Raw genomic sequence first — 19,542 nt, 5'->3', positions numbered from 1 at the left:
GGCAGGGCAGCCGTGAGGGCTGAGGCAGCAGGTGGGAGTACAGCCGTCGACTTTCAGGGGCCGCATCCTCACGTGGGCCCCCAGGACACACACTCACCACACGTTGCTGGCCTTGGTCTGGTCCACCACCAGCAGGTTGCAGTGCACCTCGTCCACCAGCTCGGGCGCGATCCAGCGCAGCGGCACCCACAGCTGGTCAGCAGTCACGAAGTAGTCCTCCTGTGGGAACACAGGACAGTGTCACCCGCTGGGGCCCGGGTGGCCAGCCCTGCCCCTCCAGCCGGCCCACTTACTCTGTATTTGCCATGAGACAGGCCGTAGTCGCCAATCTTCACCGTCAGGTCAGCCGTGAGGAGGCAGTTCCTCAGGGCCAGGTCACTGGGGGCAGGAGGGCAGGGTCAGGGCCCTGAGGGAGCTGGACCGCTTGTCACCAAGTGTGTCCTGGGCTCACTCAGTGGGTGGGTGGGAAGGGGCATCTGAGAGGCTGCCCACCTCCCCATGCCCAGAGGCCCGGCCTCTCCCTAGACTGGGCACTTCACATGGTCGGCAGGGACAGGGCCTCAAATGTTACAACGCACGTGAGGAAGAGGGGGCCCAGCGAGGGCTAGAGCATGCCCAGGGCCCCTCCTCGAAGACGTGGCCCAGCTGCACTGGGTCCCCTCCTCTGCCCGGCCCACGCCCCTGCTTCTCCTCAGACACCAGTCTGCTGACCCGTCCCTCAGGGGAGAGCCAGCCCAGGGACACTGCAGCCTTTCCAGCCACCACACTGTCACCCTCAGCTCCCTGGGAAGCAAGAACCAGTCCTGGTGAAACAGGTCCGAATGTCCCCAGGGGTCCTGCCCCTGCCCACACAGGGCCCCAGGGCAGGGGGCAGGGCGTGGAGTGCCCACCAGCAGCAGAGCCCTGGCTGCCCGGTGGCCGGGTGGGTGTCTGGGGCGTAGGGCACTGGGGCAAACGTGGGTCAGCGTACATCTGCCACACAGCTGCTGTGCCAGGGGCTACAGCTGCGCTTACACGTGGGGGCGAGCAGGCACCGGGGCTGGGTGGGCGCGGCAGGCAGGTCAGGAGGCTGGCAGCTGCCCTCTTCAACAAAATCACTGATGCTGGAGTTGCGTGTGTCATCACTCAGCACCAGGATATTGTTGGGGAGGACGGCCCGTGCGGCGGCTGGGGCTGGCGGGGCCACGTCCATCACCATTTCTTCCGGCATGTCCCCCTACGCTGCGCACCCTGGCCGGTTTTTCCGACTTCAGGGCAGGAAGCAGGACAGAGCCATCCCTCCCCCTGGGCCCGAGGGAGACAGGAGAGCAGGGGTCAGCATAGGGCCACTGGGTGGCACTGACCATGTTGGGGACAGAGGATAGCCTCAGCCCTACTGTGTGCCCACCCAGGCCAGCTGGACAGTGTGCATCGCTTCGCTTAACCGTCCTGTAAAAGCAGGTGTCCAACCCCATGTGCCCGGTGCTTATCACATGATAAACTTCCTTTGCACAACGGTGCTTAGAGGCCCAATAAAGACCAACCCGATGAACCTTCCCACCGCCCAGGAAGCAGGAATTGCTGGTGTCCCTTTCTGCCGGGGTGGGGCCCTCAGACAGCCCAGGGAGCCCCCAGGGCTTCCGGGCCCACCCCCGCCCTCACCTGTGCACATAGTTGTTGCGATGCAAGTGCAGGACGCCGCAGGCCACCTCGCAGGCCATGCGCTGCAGGGTCAGGGGGTCAGGTGGCATGGACTCTGCCACCCGGAAGCTCCGCAGGTAGCCCTTGAGGTCCCCCTGCCGAGAAGGGCAGCCCCGTCAGCTGCTGGCCCGGAGCCGGCACCCGTGCAAACCAACCACCGGGCCTCCCTCCCCACGTGGGGCCTGCTGGGGCGAGCAAGGCATCCACTAAAGGCCAGAGCAGCCGCTGTGGCCATCCCTCAGTGGCCAGCTCTTGACAGGACGACCCCACAGGCAAGGGGCACTTTCTCCAAACCACCCCCATGGACCCAGGCAGACCCAGGGGCCAGAACCCCTGCCACACCCCTCATACAGACCGCTGGGCTCAGATGCCCACCACCTCACAGCTGGTGAGCAGCAGACAGGCCACACAGGCCGTGACGCTGAGCCAGGATGGAACCCAGGGCAGGTGACCAGAGGGTCAGCTGGCAACGCTCTGACCTGCTGACACCACCCAGCTCCAGGAAGGGCCCAGCCATCCTGGGGAAGCCCCAGGAGATCATGGCTACAGCCAGGAGTCCAGAAACCAGACAGTGGGGTCCTGCATACTGCAGGGACCCATGTCTGCTGAGGGCACCTCTGTAGTGCCGGAGCCATGCATGTGGGAAGGCGCCCTGAGGGGGCGGTTTGCAAGCGCAGTCACAGGCCTCAAGATTAAAATGCCACAGAAGCAGAGGTGAGTGGGTGCGAGCCTCCTGCGCTGGCCCAGGTGCCTCCCAGGAAAACTGACCTCCCTCAGCAGTGCAGGTGATGGAGAAGCAGCTGGGGCCTCCCCAGGGTGCAGTGGGGTCCCAGCCCCAACAGCCACCCTCCCTAGTGGCATGGGGTCAGCTCATCCCCACAGGCCACCTCTGGGAGGTGGTGGGGCAGGGCCCCAGACCCCACTTTATGGGGGACCGTGGGGCCCACAGGGTCGGGGTGAGGCCCCTCTTTGAGGAGGCTGGGCCCACCCACCCGTCATGGACAGACACTAGGGGCAGAGGGTCTGGAGGGCCAGGGAGGGGCAACTCACCATTGGGCAGAACTCCATCACCAGCAGGTAGGGCGTCACCTCGGCGCACTGGGCCAGGCACTGGAGCAGGTTGCTGTGCTGCAGGGCCCTGCGGGAGCCAACAAGCTGCCCCCTGACACACACTCAGGACAGGAGGGGGCGGGCGAGCAGGGAGCCGGGCTGGCTCTGCAGGGGTGGGGGAGCAGTGGGGGCAGCACAGAGCTGGCCTTTGTTTACAGGGCCCCCCCTCCCCGGCCTGTTGCTGCCTCCTCCAGCCTCGCCTGTCCCCAGGTGCCACCCACCTGTAGGGCTGTGCCTCCTCCAGGAACTGCATCTGCTCCTGCACACTGGCGCTGGCCTTCAGCTCCTTCACCACCACCTGGGAGCTGCTGATGCCAGAGTTCACCTCCCCCAGGAACACCTGCGGGGCGGGCAGCACCTCAGCCTCCACTCTCCCCAGGCTCCGCTCCAGCCCCTGCTCTTCCTCTCTCCCCTGCAACCGGGGACAAGGCACTTCTTTCTGTGCCTTGCTTTACTCATCTGCAAAATGGGTTCTGGATCCCTCCCAGGTGAACCCAGCTGGCTGGAACATTGAGTCTTATGGGTTCGTGTCCCCCAACGCCCCCAGCTGTTCTCAGCTCTAGCTCTGGGGGTCTGCAGGGAGGAAGAGGGACTCGGTTGCCCTGCCCAGCCGGGGTGTGGGGGGAGCGAGGACCAAGATGCTGCTCCCCACCTCCTGTGCCCCCAGCCCAATGAGAGACACCTCCCAGTGTCTGACACAAGGACCTGAAGAGAAGGGGCTGTGGACCCTATGGACCCTGAGCTCCCCAGGGAGGGGCCCAGCAGGGTGAGGCCTGCAGAGGGGCCCACGGTGCCAGCCCACCCTGACACCCAGGTCGCAACTCACCTTCCCGAACCAGCCGTGGCCAATCTCCTCCAGGTACAGGAGGCTGTGCCGGCCCAGGTCTGTGGACTTGAGCAGCTGCACTGTAACAGGGCAGGGGGCTCAGAGACCCCACCTCAGCCTCCATCACTGCCCCCATCTTCCCTCACCTGGTCCCTTGAGGGGCTGCCTGCATGGCCTGTTCTGGGGAGCCGCCCTGAGCCCCTGAGAGCTGGGGCCACACCTAGAGGCTGCCATCAGGAGCAGGGCATCTGCTGCCCTGGAAAGCCGTGGACCTGCAGGCTGCATTCGGGCATCTTTCCGGCGGGTCTGGGAAGGCTGTGCCCCAGCTACAGGGTCAAGCCAGGCAGGAGACGGCAGGGCCTGGAGCCGGGACTGGTCCACAGGCAATGCCTGGCAGGCAGGGAGGTGGGGCCAAGGCCATGGGGAGGAGGGCACTGGGGCGGCCCGCCCCTCGCCCCTCACAGGCTGGCATTCCAGCGCCAGGCACGCCAAAGGCCCCTTTGTTGGGGTCTGCTTGGCACAGCCCTGTACGGAACACACTGGGCCCATTCTCCTGCAGGCCGGGCTGGGTGAGGTCAGCAGGGAGAAAGGGTCAGCGAGGGCCCCGGAGGAACGGCCAGGACCGCTGAGCCCACTCACGCCCTGCCTGTGCCCCGAGGGATTCCCTAAATTCTGCTCCCACGCCAAGTGCCTGGAGGGCCCAGGGGAGAGGGCCTGAGCCTGGCTACCAGGAGAGCCCAGGGCTGAGGGGCTGCTCCCAGGGACCCAAGACTTCAGGGAACCTTGACCTTGATGCTGAGCACAGTTTAGGGCGCGGGTCCCGTTAGGCTGTGTCCCAGGGCTCCTCTCCCTGAGCCCCAGACTGATGCCCCCAACTCTCCGGCCTCGGGTCTCCCTGAGCAGGCTCTCCAGCGTCCTGATAGTGGACACTGGGCCAGCGAAGGAGGCGGGAACATGCCACCTGCCAGCCAACTGGAAAGTTCCCCTCTCAGCTGTAGGAGGCACGGCGAGCTGGGGCTGGGGGGCTGGGGTCCACCCGAGGGGCAGCGCCCACAGGGGAGCCCAGAGACGGGGCCTGGCTGACTGTGCTGTCCTTCTCCGCAGTCTCAAGGGCTGGGACCTGCTGTCCAGGCTTTTGACCCTTGACCTCCAGGTGGGCTGCCCTCCTAGCATCACCGGAAATCTCTCCCTTTCCTCTCCAGAAGCAGGGTACCCGCAGAAAGCTGAGACCAGAGCTAACAAATAGAGAAACAAGCAATCGCTGTCCTCTCGTGGGTCCCTGCCCCCTGTCCTCTGCAGGGACAGTCCCCAGAGGGTGGGGGAAGCTGGGTCTCAAAGGTTCTGTGGGGTCCCAGGCACACATTGCCCAGGGAGTAACAGGTCTGGGTCTGGGGGGCAGTGGGCCCTGTGGTGGCCCCTGGCTCCCCACCAGCTCCCAGTGTCCAGCAGTGTCAGGGGCTCAGAGACCCTCACGATCACCCGGGAGGGTCAGGGGACCTCCTGCAGCAGAGAGCCCACCTGCAGGCCCTATAGGGTGTTCCTTTGGGCCAGGCAACAAATGTGGGCATGCTTTGAGCCCCAGGCCCTGATTCTTGCCTAACTGGTGACGTCTCCTTCAGGAGATGCTGGTGTGTGTGTGTGTGGGGGGGGGGGGTGACACTCATGGAGCCCTAGGCCGGGGGGCTGGCAGCCAGTCTCCCCCCAGGTCTGCTCTGGGGGCTGAGCCCAGTGCCTCGGGGGCTCCAGCCCATGACAAAGGCTGGGGCCAGGGTGGGCAGCATCGTGGTTAGGCTGGCAGAGCCCGGCGCACAGCAGGTGTGGCGGGCCGGCTCGTCCAGGCAGTAACCAGCCCAGGGGCCCACAGAGCCCCGACAGGGCCTGACACCCCTCCCTCTGTTCCTGGAGGAGCTGGGGTGGGCACAGGCCTTGCCTAGGGGCTCCGGGGAGGGAGCCTGAGGTCAGACTACCATGGGGGACAGGGATCCAGAGAGAACTCGGGGTTCCCACAGCACCAGCATCACGTGGACGTGGGTTCCAAGCCCAGATGGGTCATTAACCTGCAACCTCTTGAGCTCGGGCCCCGCATGTTCGAATGTAGGTGGTCAGCCTGGTGGGGGGACCCCGGCTCGGGGCAAATGGGAAACGCGGCGAGGAAGCCCAGGAAGATGCCCCTGCCTGCACCTGCATGTGCTGGGTTGGCCCTGGGCCCCCTTCTGCCCCCACCCCCAGGGCCTGAGTGAAAGGCTCATTCACAGCCCAGCCCACAGAGGGAGCCCCAGAGAACCTCCTCCCCAAGTGGGTGGGCGGTGCCCACGGCACACTGGAGCCCATGTCCCCGTGTGGCCAGCCAGCGCTGAGACATCAACAGCAGAGGAGCCCTCCTCCCAGCACACAGTGGCCCATCCCAGCACCAGAGGGAACACCCCCTTCCCTCGGTGCCTGTCTCCACCCCTTTGCACAGCAGCCCTGGGGTGGGAGAGGTGATGGGGGCAGGGCTGTCCTGGAGCCTGCTCAAAGTGCCCAGGTCCCAGCAGGAGACACACACCAGCCCCTTGCCACCCCCTCCCTAGGAGCGCTAGCTGCTGAGTCCAGAGGCCAGGCCTGCTGACCCGGAGCCACACCCTCCACCCACCACCCGGGCCTACGGGGGGCTCACTCACCTGAGCGCCCCGGCTGCTTAGCCATGGGGAGGGAGACCTCAGTGAGCGGCAGGACGTACACGTCGGGCCCGTTCGGAGCTGCCACCGCCGGGGAGCCCTGCACCGAGAAGTCAGCCGCGTACTCTTCCCCCTCGGCATTCTCAAACTCCTGGGCGCAGGCGACAGGCTGTGAGCTCCAGGGCTCCCAAGATGGGAAGGGGCAGGGACGGGTGGAGCACCCACCTATCCTGCCGTGGGGTGGGGGGCTTGACCCCCTCCAGCCATCTCTTCGAGCCTCAGGGCAGAGACAGACCCCACTCCTAACACCGGCCCCCCCCCCAGGGACACCTGCTGTCCCAGGAGAGCCAGGATTTGTTTTGTAGTGGGGGCCTTTTCCTCCCAAACTGCAGAGCCTCAAGGTGGGGGGGGGGGGCACAAGCCACAGGGCAGCAGCCCCTTGCCAGCCTCAGCCCACCCCCACCAACTCGTCCTGGCTCAGGTGGGGTAGGCAGTGCTGGCCCACACTGGCAGGGGGTGGGTGGGGCTGGAGGCAGGGGACCAGCAGCCCAGGCCGGCCACCCCTGCCCATCCAGAGCCAGCCCCCAGCGCCTCCCCACCCCACTCCCCCAGCAGCCCTGCCCACCCACCATGGGGCGGTTGCCTAGGGTCAGGGTTGGGGAGCAGGGACGGGGGCTCCATCACCCCACCCATCTTGCCCCAGAGGACAAGCAACTAAGTGCCCCGGCCTCCCGGACAAGGAACATTCCCAAGAGCAAAGGGAGCCCACCCCCATCCTCACCCCCAGGCCACACCAGCCACCTACCACAGCCATCTGCCAGCAGGCCGCCCTTGGACCTTGACCCCAGGCGGGCTGGCGTCCGCTCCCAGAACTCCTTAAGAGCCTGGCCCTGGGCAGCCTGGGGCTGGGCCCCACCTGGCTGGGCTGCTATTTTGAAATGCAGCTGTCACACCTGTGTGTCTGGGGAAGACCCCTCCCCCAGGGCCAGAGCACATTCCTGAGCCAAGAGCCAAAGTCCCAGCCTGAGGTAAGACAGCCACCTAAGGAAAAGGCAGGAGCAGGACTGCCGGCCTCTCTCAGCCTCACCTACTGTCTGCCCACAACGCCCTGCCCAGGTGGGGAAACTGAGGCCAGAGGGCTCGAGGGACTTCTGAGGAGCTGGAGCCCAGCTGCCCCCCAGGTCGCGCCCGTGTGGAGCAGCATCTGGATTGGGAGCCAGGAGGCCCTCCCTGGGCCTGGATTTTCTCAGCTGTAAGATGGAAGCATGTCCCTACAGGCCAGTCCCTCTTTGTGCCCAAAGAGGACACAGCCACTGGTGACTGCAGCGACGCCCCCTCTCCAGGGCCCGCACGACCAGCCAGGGGGCCTGGGGCCTGGGACCCCCTCTCAGCCCTGTGAGCCCAGCTGTGGCCCTGCAGAGGGCACAGATGCCCGTCTACCCCCATCAGGGCCTGGCCCTGGCCCCAGCCCATTACCTGACGGTGCCACCTGGAGGCCCGCCGGATTCTGCCGGCACAGCGGGTGATCAGGTACGACAGTGTGAGCATGGCTCCCCAGCCCCTTCCCCCAGCCCCGCTCCAGCCGGGGAGCCCAGCACTGGCCCCCAGAGCCCAGGCAGGAGCCCACTGTGCAGGCAGGCCCTCCCACGAGGCACACTGGCTCTGGAATGTTGCGGGCACCATGTTCCCCAGGAGGTGAGGGGGGCACGGGTGGGAGGGGCCGCTGCTGGCCCTTGTTTGGGGCCTTGTTCTCACAGCACTGTGAGGAGGGGCTGACTTATACAATGGCCAGAAAGTCCCACCCCTCGGCCCCTGTCTCCACCCCTGCCCCCCACGACCTCGCAGGATCCTCCAGGAAAATGCCAGCATTGCCTGCCCCACCCCAAGGGTCTGGGAGGATGGCCGAGCAGTCAACCGTGAGCTCCATACAGGCAGTGCCACATTCACTGTCCCCAACTGGCAGGTGACAGCTCCTCAGGCCCCTCTGTGATGTGAGACCAGAGGGCAAGAGGGGAGGGTGCTGTTTCTCTAAAATGAGGGCCACACAGCTGGGGTGCAGGCCACTTAGTATGGAGACCGATAGGGTGCCGAGCACAGTCACAGGACGGCCCCTCCTCTCCCGACTTCTCCAGGCCCAGGAATCCGACCTCCAGCCCAGGGGCGGGGCTGGCCTGCCCGCGTGGGTGGGTGAACAACCAGAGGCTAGGCTGCTATTTGCTAAGTCGGCAGGAACTGAGCCCACGCAGGCTGGGGTCGGGGGCGGCTCTGGTTGGGGTTCTCAGCTCCCAGCTTTTCTGCCTGGTCCCCCGACCCCACCGGCTCAGAGCTGCAGCTAGACGTGGGGGGCAGCCGTGGGGTTGGCAGGATGGAGGAAAGCACCCCAAGGGATGCCCCTCAGCCACCATCCTTAGTAGGGGGAGGCCTCAGCCCTAGAACCCAGCCCAGGACAACCGCGGGGAGGGTGCGCTGAGGGCCCGGTTGACGCTCCGTACATCACAGTGATTATGACCACTGTCCCCAGCCACCCCAGCTGCACGCGCCCATACGTGGTCCTCTCCTCGTGGGGCCCAAGATGCCCAAAGTCAGGTGATTCCAGCCGGGAGGTGGTTTTGGTGTCGGGGAAGTGTGTGTGGGCGGCTTTGGTTTCCCTTTGCCGACTCACATGAGCAGGGATCCGAGGACCCCCTGGGCATAGGGCCCCTCCTTCTCCACCAAGAATTTGGGCCTCTAGGAAGGCGAGCCCCCTCCCACGCTGGCTCAGGAGCCCCGGGAGGCCCCCTGAAAGGCCCAACCCATACCCAGCACACAGGCCTGACCCTGAGGTGGGATACGACGGCATGACCCAAAAGCGGAGAGGTAGAGGGCTGGGGTCCCTGAGAGCCCCCAGCTCTGCTGTCGGCAGCCCCAGAGGCGGGGCTGTAGGATCCGGGCCTGGGTCTGCATGGCCCCCAGATGGCCCCAGGAGACAGGGAAGCTCAGTGCTAAGTGGACACAAGAGGGCCTTGCCCTCAGGAGCCCGTCCACAGCCCCCACGGACCCCCAGCCCTCACCTTGAACCCGATGCCACCCTTCTTACAGCACAGGCAGGCCAGCATGAGGGCGATGACGGTGAAGAGCCCGGAGAAGGACACCGCCACCACAGCCAGCGAGGACGACCAGGAGAGCTCACTGAGTGGGGCGCCGTCTGCAGAGGGAGAGAGTGGTCACAGGGCAGCCTCCAAGCCTGGTCCCCCAGGTGCACTCAGGGGCCAACCGGACCCCCAGCCCTGCCTCGGGCTCCCTGGCCCACCCCGACTCGCCACAGTCTGGGACTCAGCATCCTCACCTTTGCTCAGAGACCCCATAAGCAGAGGCACAGGTGCCCAGCCCAGGGCAGGTGGACACTTTGGGCGGCCACAATGGCCTGAGCCTGCAGTCCCAAGGCCGGCCACTAGGTGCCACTCTGGTCTCACCCAGCAGACGGAGTTGGCAGAGTGGCCGGAGCCTGCCCAGCTCCCAATTCTGGGGGTTCACAGACACTCCTCCGAGAGGTCAGGGTCTCAGGGCTGCGGGGGACCCCCTCCGCATCTCTCTTAGACTCTGGTCACCCCACATCACCCCTCTGGAGCCTGCCCCAGGGGCTATCATTGCCAGAGCAATGGGGTTGGCACTGGTAAAGGCTGAGACCCCAAGGGGGCTGGGGGGGCACTCCGTCCCCACTAAGTGGGGGAGACTGTGGAGCTGGCTGCTGGCTACAGCCAGGCTCGGGGCAGCTGGGGGTCAGGACCATGAGAAATACAGCCTGTCTGGCCTCTGAGGCTTGGGGACCCCACTGTCCCCAAGAAGGTGGCACCGCATCAGCTGGGCAGCAGAGTTCCTCCATGTGGCCTGGCATTTCCAAGTGGCCCTCTTGCTGAATCAACCACCAAGGGCCCCCCTAGCGCTGTTTCTGTCCTGGGGACTGTGGGGACCTCCCTTCTGCAGCCCCTGGTCCATGAGGCCCCTCATGCTTAACCCTCACCAGATGGGGAAACTGAGGTGCCCAGGACAGCACAACATGGCCCCCAACACAGAAGCATGGCCCTCAAACAGGGCTCCGAGCTGCCCTCAGTCCCCAGCTGAGCCACGGCTCTGGGGACGCTTGGCCCATCTGGTGCCCGCAGGACGGCATGCCCCAGACTGAGGAGGGGCAGCGGGGCTGGCAACTCCACCCGCAGCCTGCCACTCCTGTCGCTCCAGACGGGATCCAACGCACGCCCCTTCCCCGAGGACCTTCTGTCTGTCAGTCCTCCACCCAGCCACTGGGGGTGTTCTGCCTGCCCCCAGTTCCTCTGCCCAATGAGCACCCCAACCTCTCACCTTCCAGCAGCTGAGCCCTCAGAGCCCGTAACTGACCAGCACACCTGCCACTGAGGGTCCCTGAGTTCAGACCAGAGGGAGTCTCAGCAGCACCTGCCTGGGTTCTTTTTTTTTCTCTGCTTTATCTCCTCAAACCTGCCCCCGTACACAGCTGTATATCTTAGTTGCAGGTCCTTCTAGTTGTGGGATGTGGGATGCCGCCTCAACGTGGCCTGACGAGCGGTGCCATGTCCGCGCCCAGGATCCGAACCCTGGGCTGCCACAGGGGAGCGCGCGAACTTAACCATTCGGCCATGGAACCGGCTCCACCTCCCTGGGTTCTAACTGGCCCCTGAGGTGGCTGCCATGCCTTCCCCACTGAACAGGAGGAAATGGGGGCTCAGCAAGGGTGTGGAGCCTGCCCTCAGCGGCACAGCTGACTGATTGATGTGCTTCCACTGAGGCCTTCTGTGCCCACATGGGAAGCCAGGGCTGCCTGCTAGCGGGGCACCTGGGAGGGCTGCCTGGTGGTGGTGTGAGCCCAAGGGCCTAGGAAGTCGCTGAGCGCAGCGTGGACTCCTGCTCAGGTCTTGGCGCCCGTTCCCCACACCCACAGAGCAAAGGCCCGGCAGGGCTGGGGGGCCCAGAGGACAGGGTCCCCTCAGCAGGGAAACCAGCTCAGCCTGCATTTGGAAGAAACCTGTGTGCAGGGTGGCTGCAGGCCATGTCCCCCAATCCCGCGGGGACGTGAGCAGATACCCTCACAGGGGCCTCCACAGGCAAGGTTTCGGGTACGCTACGTGGACACCCGCACCCGCCATGGAAGCCCTGTGCTGTGCTCACACCTAAACAACACACAGCACACGGGCCTCACCAGGAGCACACTCACAGGGCACCCCCAGGCAGCAGCCAATGCCCTCGAGGATGCACCGTTGCCGTGGTGACCCCTGGGTGCTCAACGCTCCCCTCCCACCACCTCCGCCCATGTGGGCACTCCTGCGCCTCCCCCTCCGGCTGGTCGGCGGGCCTGGGGCAGGTCTCCTGGCCCCCCGGTCCTTGAAGAAGGCAGAGGCCCCACAGCCCATCACCCACGCACCTCTCAGGGCTCGCGGGCTGCTGCACCAGGATGACCGCAGAGCCTCAGCCTCTGTCTTCAACCTTCCTGACAGTGCTAGACCCGGCTGGGTGTGACCCCCCTGTGAGCCCTCTCCTGACCCACAGCAGGCCCTGGCCACAGAGCGTGATGTGCTGGACTCAGCAGCAGAGGAGGGGGGCAGATGGAGCACTGAGTGGCCTCCCCCGTCACCCAACGCCCACGTCCCTGAAGATGGGCCTGCAGGGGTGCGGGGAGGACCACACAGACAGGCAGAGCCAGAGGGTGGCTCAGAGAGAGGCTGCGGACTTGAACCTTCAAATCTGTAAGACACGTCAGCTTCTGGAGCCCCCAGCAACGCTGGCACAGCAGAAACCAGAGCAGCCCCCTCAGAGGGCTGCCACGCCAGGAGTGTCACCTACAGACCCCCCTGCAGATGAGGACACAGAGGCCCAGGGAACTTAGGAGCCGCTCTCGGGCACCGGTGAGCCCGGGCCCCACCCTCCACCAACGGGACAACCCCGGCTGGAGGAGGAGGGTTCCGACAGCCCCTCAGCTGCAGGCTGACCCGTGCCCTCCAGCATCGCCTGCAGGCCCCCACCCAGCCACCTGCACTCCGTGAGGCAGACTCAGACCCCTGAAGCCGAGCAGGGAGGTCTGCTCCCCACTGCGCATGCTTCAGTTTCAGGCGCTCAAGTCCTGCACCCCAGCACCTTCAGCCAAGGGAACCACCCTGGTCTGGATGCTCGGAGCCGTTCTCTGCCCTTGGGGGCAGGCACCTGCTGCCTGGACCCTGCTGAGCTCCTAAGACAGACCAGGGGCTGCCCCTGGGTGCTCAGGGCCAGGTTAGGCCCTGGGGCACCGAGACTCCTGTTGCACCAACACAGCATGCACAGATGCACACGTGACCACTTCACAGGTAAGAAAACAGGCTCAGGGACATTCGGAATGCTGACAGGGCTGGGGGCGGGGTCTGGGCCCAGCTGGCTCCTGGGCTGCTCCCGACGCCCTGCTCGCTGCCCCTACAACCCACTCCACACTCCCTCAGGACCGGCTCCCACTGACAGTCAGGGAAGACTGCATGGGGCCCGCCCGCGTGTCCTGCCCCCTGATGCCGCCTCTTCCCAGAGGGCAAGACGGGTCAGCACCTCATTTCGTTCCGGTGACGACCTCAGCCAGTGGTGTGACCACCCAGGGATGCTCGGTTCAAGGGCCAGAGTGACCCAGGGCACCCCCAGGGCCTGGAGACACAACAGGCAGGTTGAGGGACCAAGGAGAGTAGACAGCGGGAGGAAGCTGCGCCCCTCGGGGTTGACACTAGGGGACGCGGGGTCACCTAGAGGGGGCACAGGGCAGCAGGCAAGGACTTAGTTCCTCAGAGCAAATACACCGATCTACTGAATAGCAGGGGCCAGTTTCTCCTGGAGAAGGGAGTTACAGACGCGGACGGGGGCAGAGGGACCCCTGAGGGTCCTGCGGCAGGTGGGCGTCAGTGGGACCCCGGGTTGTAAAACTGCACATCCGCAGGTGGAGAGAGAGAGGTGTGTACAGCCTACAGGCCACTCACAGCGGAAGGCTCCCACGGCACCGACTCGATACCCGTAGTCCCAGAAAGTGGTGCCAAAGGAGATGAAGTTGCAGACAGCTTTGTTGTTAGTTTCAGAAACTTGCTGAAAAGCCCATGTAAACAAACCTCACGCCATTCAACCCTCAACAGAGCGTCCAGCTTTCTCCCTGACCTGAGCCCCTCACCTCGCGGGGCCACCCATCCCAGCACAGCTCGCACTCAGGCCAACGCGAACCCCAGCCCCGAAGGCTCACTTCCAACCAGCCCCCCGCACCTCAGACGCCTTCCGCTGCCCTTGACCCAGGGAGACAGTGATGACACTGGCCCCGCAGGTGGGCAGGCCAGCGGAGTCCTGGCTCCCGCAAAGCCCACTTTAGTTGTGACCACAGCGTCCCCGGGATGGTTGGCCATGGACACCTCAGCTGGTGTGGCCCTCATTCCCCACCAGGTGGTGCTCTCTGGCCATTTTCTGTCCAGTGGGGAGAGCCTCCCCAGGGACCCAGGGAGGTGAGCATGGACAGGGGCCAGGCACTAGGCTCCCTCTGTGGGTGGCCCAGGGAGGGCCCTGCATGTGGGGAACAGAAGCCCTGCCGTGGGAGTGGAGAGCAGGGTCTGGGGGGCGGCTTGCTCAGAGGGGGCGCATGCAGCTTAGGGGGCCAAAGCTTGGGGCTGCTGCACGGAGGACCGTCCAGCATCCTGGCACACGGCCTCAGTTAACAACCCGTGTGGCAGAAGGGCTCCCCGTGACGCTGCCCCACAGGTTGGGCACTCAGGGGAACCCAGGCCTCCACGGGCATTTCTGTTCACCTGCTGCCCAGGACGCACGTGTGCAGCATCATCACCAAGGCCCTGTGCCTTGCTCCTGGATGCTGTCCTCAATGCAGACAGGAAGGCCAGACCCCCAAGAGCACCCACAGGTGCCGCCCAGCCCCGCAGAGCGCAGCAGCCACAGAGGGACAGACACCACCTATGGGGGCCCTGGGAAAGGGCAGCGGCTCCCAGGTCAGCTCATGGTCAGGGGCTGCAAGCTGGCTGCCCAGTGTCCCGACCACCCCCGCCACTTGCAGCTGTGGGAAGGGGAGATGCCAGTGGCAGGAGTGAGGCACGCCTGCAAACCAGATGAAGCCCTAACGCCCCACACTGGGGGGGGCACTTGGCCACTGTGGGACCCGGCCCTCTGGCCCCACCCTCTCTGCTCATTCCGGGGTCCTCCCTACAGGAGACGGACACTTGGCATATCTGCAGACCCTGAGCGAGCAGCTGCCATGCACCAGGTCCCTGTGACCTTGTGCCACTATCAGGGGACTCCTGGCAGTGGTAGGGAGAAGCCACCCGCTCACCTTCCCCAGGATGGGCTGGGGCAGCTCCCGGCCAGGCTGGGAGGGGACCAGAGGGACAGTGATCGGTGCACCAGGGCCTCCCTGGGCTGGAAATCCTGCCCCTCACCGGCTGTGTCACCCTGAGCCTCAGCTTCCCCATTTGGAAAGTGGGGACACCCCACAGTGAGTAGGCAATAAAGGGACATCAGCTGGGCCTGACACAACCCCCTACCACAAGACCCTGCCCCCCTGCCCTCTACACTTCAGTCCAGCCCTGGGTGAGGGGGGCAGAGGCCAGACGTCTCTGAGCTTGAGGCCTGAACCCTGCAAGTGGCTGTGTGTGGAGTGACCTGGCCTGGGGCCCCGGGCTCTCCCTCCCGCCACCGTGTGCCCACAGCGCAGCACCGTGTGAGGGACAAATCCCTGCAGGGCCGTGAGCCACCCCGGGCACCTCGCCCCACCCGCCGGAGCCCCTGTAAACTCAGCCCCTCTGAGCACTTAGGAATGACAGACCCCGAAGACCCCGGAAGGCAGAGCCCAAAGTTCAACAAGAGGGAGGGGTGATCTGAAGGAGTGGAAGCCGTCCCACCCCGTGGGCCCCACCCACCCACGGGCAACACCTAGGAGCGCCCCATCCCCCTCTGTGCACAGAAGGCAGGGGGGCCTGCACAACCTGAGGGCAGAGCTGGACAGGACGGGGTCTGGAGGGGGTGGAATCCGACCCTGAGAGAACTTTCCAGCATTCAGCAGTCATGACAGCCTGCCCTGCCCTCAGTGAGCCCTCCCCCCATCCCAGCTGGACCAAGTCAGGTGACCCGCTTGAGGTCACCTATCAGGAAAGTGGGGCTTGACAGGGGATTCTGAGGACCCCAGGGCACCACACGGGCTTCCCTGGGACCTGGGTGTCCACCGGGGGCTGCATTTCCTGCCTGGGGGGTGGGCAGTTTGCAGAAGAGGGGAGCTCACTGCATGGGGAACAGCCAAGGGCTCAGGTGCTGGGGCCACCCTCGGCCTCTCCCGAGTCACTCCCCAAATTGTCCCGGTGGTCGGGGTCGTCAGCTGGGTCTGAGGATTATTATTAGAACTTTGGCAGGGTCTTTGGTGGTGGGGGGGAGCAGGGATGGGGCAGGTGGAGTGGCCGCCCCCATGGCCTCGTTGGGGAGCAGCCCGTGCCTGCGTTCCTGGTCCCCTGGCCTGCGCTCAGCCAGCAGCAGGCCCCGGGCGCCTCAGCCCCCCTCCGTCAGAGCTGGGTGTTGGAGGGCCGCTGTGCAGAGCGGTCAGCCCCTGGGAGCCACTTTGCAGGCTTCCTCCATCTGAGCCCCCTTGGGCAGAGGCAGGTGGCCAGGGTGGCCCCACCACCAGGAGGAGGGTGGGTGGCATCTCAAATCTCTGGGGCCACCCTACCCCCCGCTCGGTTCCTCAGGCTGGGTTCCTGCCAAGTGGCTGCGGGCGTCTGCGTGCACCCCTCCACTGACGCGGGACTCACTCCCCCCGAGCTGCCCCTTTCACCTGGGGCAGCACCCACGGCCAGAGTCACCCTGCACGCTTGCAGCCTGTCTTCACCCAGACAAAGGGGCTGGGCTAAGGAAGCTGCAGACAGGAACCTGGGCCTCAGAGGCCGGGGCCCCTCGCCCCAGATCCCTCCCTGCGCTCCCCCTTGCCCCCAGCCCACTCTGTGGACAGAACTGTGGGCAGGGAGCCAGGACACTGGGAACAGAGAGGCGACACTGCAGGGAGAAGCAGGGCCTGTGGACGGCCGAGAGCACAGGGTGAACCCTGGGCCCAAACCCCTCCAGGGGCCGCAGCCAGGGCAGGGGAGGGGCGGTGGCCGGCGGAGGCCGGGGACTGGGCTGAGGGTTCTGCAGGAAAACCCCACAGGGGTCTCCCTGAGGGCAGTGCCCAGAGCCCACCCAGCACCCTCGGTGCCCAGCGGGTGGGGCTGGCTGGAGAGGGCTCCCATTCCCTGTAATTAAGGTTTCTGCCTCAATCAGACGCGTTCAGACGGGAAGGGACTGCCGAGCCCAGCTCCCTCGTGTGAAACACAAGGTGTGAAAGCCAGTGTGTTTGTGGAATAAACACGCCCGTTCAGAATGACAACCTGAGCTGCCATGAGCAGGTAGCACGTGCCCAGCGCCCCCCACCCCGTCCTGCACCCCGCCCCGCTCAGGGACACGCTGGGGCGTGGCAAACGCTACACAGGCTGGCCAACCAGCCGCCTCTGCCTGGGACCGCTGACCCTCCGCCGCCCTGGGCCGCCAGCGCTGAGGCGCAGCAGCAGGTGTTGGACACGCTCTGCTCTGTGACCAGACCCGCCCTGCGCTCCCGCCTCTGTGGGCGCTCTCCTGCGGGGACCACCTAGGGCAGAGGGCACTGTTTCACCAGTTAGATGTAAAGGAAACAACTGTCTCCACTGCAGAAGCAGCACAGAGTGAGACAGACGACAAACCCCCTCCAGACCCGGCAGGCGACTGTCCCCCGCATTGGGACCTTTGGGGCGCTGCCCTCTGCCCTGGCCTGCTGGCCTGAGGCTGTGCCCAGTACAGCCGTGTCATTTCCAAAAGAGGCACAGCATTCCAGAAGACCGCACGCTTATGAACAGCATCTCACACTTATTGGGCGCCTGCTGTGTACGAGGGTCTCTCACGGACGCTTTCCCCGCAGGGAGGGGCCACTTTCCAGTTTACAATGAGCAAAGGGGGTCTCAGAGACCCCCCTCCCCTGGCCTCACAGATCAAATCTCCCCCCCAAGCCCGGCTTTCCCCTGGACCCCGCCTTCTCTGCCACCACCCCAGGCTGCTCAGCCAGGCACATGCAGGGGCCTGACAGCAGGTTGTGTCAGGGGATGTCCCACACACAGCCACAGCCACCCTCACCCTGCAGCCGGCACTGTCTCCCGGGCAGGAAAACAGCCCCCACCGATGGCGCCCCCTCCCCTCCTCCCTCCCCTCTTCCTTCCTTTCGTGATTTGTTTTCAAGTTCAAGACACCCTTCCAGGGTCCCCCCCCCCCCACCGCCGCACCTTCTCTGTCGCCCCCAGGGAAGATAAGTGGGCCTGGGGCCTCGTGCCAGACCCTCAGGGCTAGAGTCCCACGTCCTCAGCCCCTCGTCGCCTCCTGGACCTCCCACAGCCCCCTGGAAAACCTGCCAGGTGCTGGCTCTAGGACACTGCCCCCTGCCCTGTCTCCCAAGTCGTGACAGTAATTGCCCGCTGTGTGACAAGCCCTCTTTAGAAGCTTCTCCAGGACCAGGCCTGGTCCTACTGGGATGGCAGGTAAGCAGGGCAGGGGTGGGGTCCAGCGCCAGGGGCCAGGGCCCGAGCCACACCCACTCACAGCCAGGCCACGGGCCTCAGGGCATGGATGTGGAAGCGGGCGGGGGTGATGCGGTTAGGCTGGGCAGAGGGCTGCAGAGCCAGACCTGGGTGTCCCTTGAAGGGGCATGAGCAGAAGGCAGATCCCCACGGCCACCCCTGGGGGATGGAGGATTCCTCGAGGCCTCAGGGCCCTTCTTCACGGGGCTCCTGTTTTAGGGGTCTTTACCCTGCAGGTGACATGGGGGGCTGACACAGGATCCTGTGCACCCCAAAGGGAGTAGACATCAGCCCCAAGACGATTCCGCTGGGTGACCCCCGCAGAGTGGGCGCTCTCTGCCCAGGCGTCACGGTGAGTGCAAATCACGCCTCCAGCCTCAGGCCTGTCTCCCGGGGAGGGCTGTAGGGGCCAGTGGGAGGGGGCACGGAGCGTTTCTGGGGGGCTGCGAGGATGGGGGGCTGGGCTGGAGAAGGGGAGGGCGCGGCTCGGGACAGAACCAGGCGCCAGGCTGGGCTCCTTGTAAAGGGAAAGTGACTTGTTTCTGCCAATGGGTGCGGGTGAGGGTCAGGTGACTGGTGCGCGTGGAGGGGCTGTCACACGACCTGGGTCACCACAACTCCCTCACCACCTCCCCAGACACCTGCCAAGTCCTGTGACCCTACAATGGACGAAGCTCTAAACAGGCGAAAGAAGCTAAAAAAAGAGAGCAGAGCTATTAACGTGGCTATTAACACTTCGAGGAACTACAGTAATTAAAACCCCAGGGCGCCGGCCAGGCGAGACCCACAGGCCAGGAGCCCAATGAACAGCCCAGATCCAGGCCCAGCCCCAGAGAAGAGCCAGTGCGGAACACAGGGGACACGGTGACGGTGACACGGTGACCGAACGGCAGCCCGACGTCTGTCAGTCCGGCGACAGCATCTTACAGGAAAATAGGTAGGGATCAGCTTTCTTAACGGAGAAGGATTTTGAAGCTAAAAGCAATGGAAGGAATCACAAAATATCAATGGATTTGGCCACATAAAAATATATGTTCAATAAAAAGCCCCAAATTAAAGGGAAACAACGAATCAGGAAAACTGACTGACAGAGAACGTGTCAAGGGACTGGCGTCATCACCACAGAGGGCAGTCGTCAGCAAAAACTAAGAAAACACCCGAAGCTCCCACATGAGCAGGCAAACTTTAGTTTTCAGTTTTTCAGTTGGAGTTTTTTCAGTTTAAAAGCCTTGAAACACGCACCGTTTAGTCTATTTCAATTACACTGCGATAAAGCTGAAAACAAGAGGCAGAAAGTAGAACTGTACATAAATCCTGATCCCAACTATGTCAGAAGATCTGGAAGAAAACATCTGAAAATGTGAGCAGCGGTGTCTTGGGTGGTAGAATTCTGGGTGGTTCCTTCTTCCTAGTCGTCTGCACTTTTCACATTTTCTACAATAAGCACGCACTCCGTCTAGAATCAGACGTGTATAATTTTATTTAATTATCACCCACGCTTAATCTCATCACGCCCATCTTTAAAGACCCCTACGGGACCACCACACACAGAATAAAGCCAGACTCCATCCTGGCATCATGGGTCCTGGGGTCTCCTTGCGTCTCTGTCCACCCCCCTCCCACACTCAAACCCCACAGAGGGAGCCGCATGGCCAGAGGTCAG

At 64.5% G+C, this 19,542-nt stretch overlaps 1 protein-coding gene and 1 long non-coding RNA gene across 6 annotated transcripts in view; one reads left to right on the top strand and one right to left on the bottom strand.

The window, feature by feature from the left end:
* The window catches only part of AATK (apoptosis associated tyrosine kinase), a 40,680-nt gene that overhangs the window by 7,673 nt on the left and 13,465 nt on the right, over positions 1-19,542 (bottom strand). The window contains exons 2-9 of one of the 4 annotated variants that reach the window (XM_070559707.1): positions 9,324-9,457; positions 6,277-6,424; positions 3,617-3,696; positions 3,012-3,130; positions 2,731-2,818; positions 1,642-1,775; positions 294-378; positions 98-219 (exon numbers count right to left, since the gene is read on the bottom strand). In XM_070559707.1, coding sequence (XP_070415808.1) covers positions 98-219; positions 294-378; positions 1,642-1,775; positions 2,731-2,818; positions 3,012-3,130; positions 3,617-3,696; positions 6,277-6,424; positions 9,324-9,457 — 910 coding nt within the window. Of the gene's footprint in view, positions 1-97; positions 220-293; positions 379-1,641; positions 1,776-2,730; positions 2,819-3,011; positions 3,131-3,616; positions 3,697-3,836; positions 6,178-6,276; positions 6,425-7,749; positions 9,301-9,323; positions 9,458-19,542 lie in introns of those variants that run through there. The other 3 variants (XM_070559708.1, XM_070559706.1, XM_070559709.1) reach the window with 3 other exon arrangements.
* On the top strand, positions 7,172-19,458 carry LOC139073798 (uncharacterized). 2 transcript variants are annotated; one of them, XR_011522812.1, is made up of 4 exons: positions 7,173-7,803; positions 9,352-12,602; positions 18,116-18,231; positions 18,517-19,458. It is a non-coding gene; the product is annotated as an uncharacterized lncRNA (long non-coding RNA). The 2 variants fall into 2 exon arrangements; XR_011522811.1 differs by having other exon boundaries at positions 7,172-7,803; positions 9,352-18,231.

This window comes from Equus przewalskii, chromosome 10 (genome assembly GCF_037783145.1).
Source record: "Equus przewalskii isolate Varuska chromosome 10, EquPr2, whole genome shotgun sequence".
In the NCBI taxonomy this organism is placed as follows: domain Eukaryota; kingdom Metazoa; phylum Chordata; class Mammalia; order Perissodactyla; family Equidae; genus Equus; species Equus przewalskii.
Note: the sequence above shows the minus strand (reverse complement) of the source record. Positions and strands in the feature narration are given on the sequence as shown.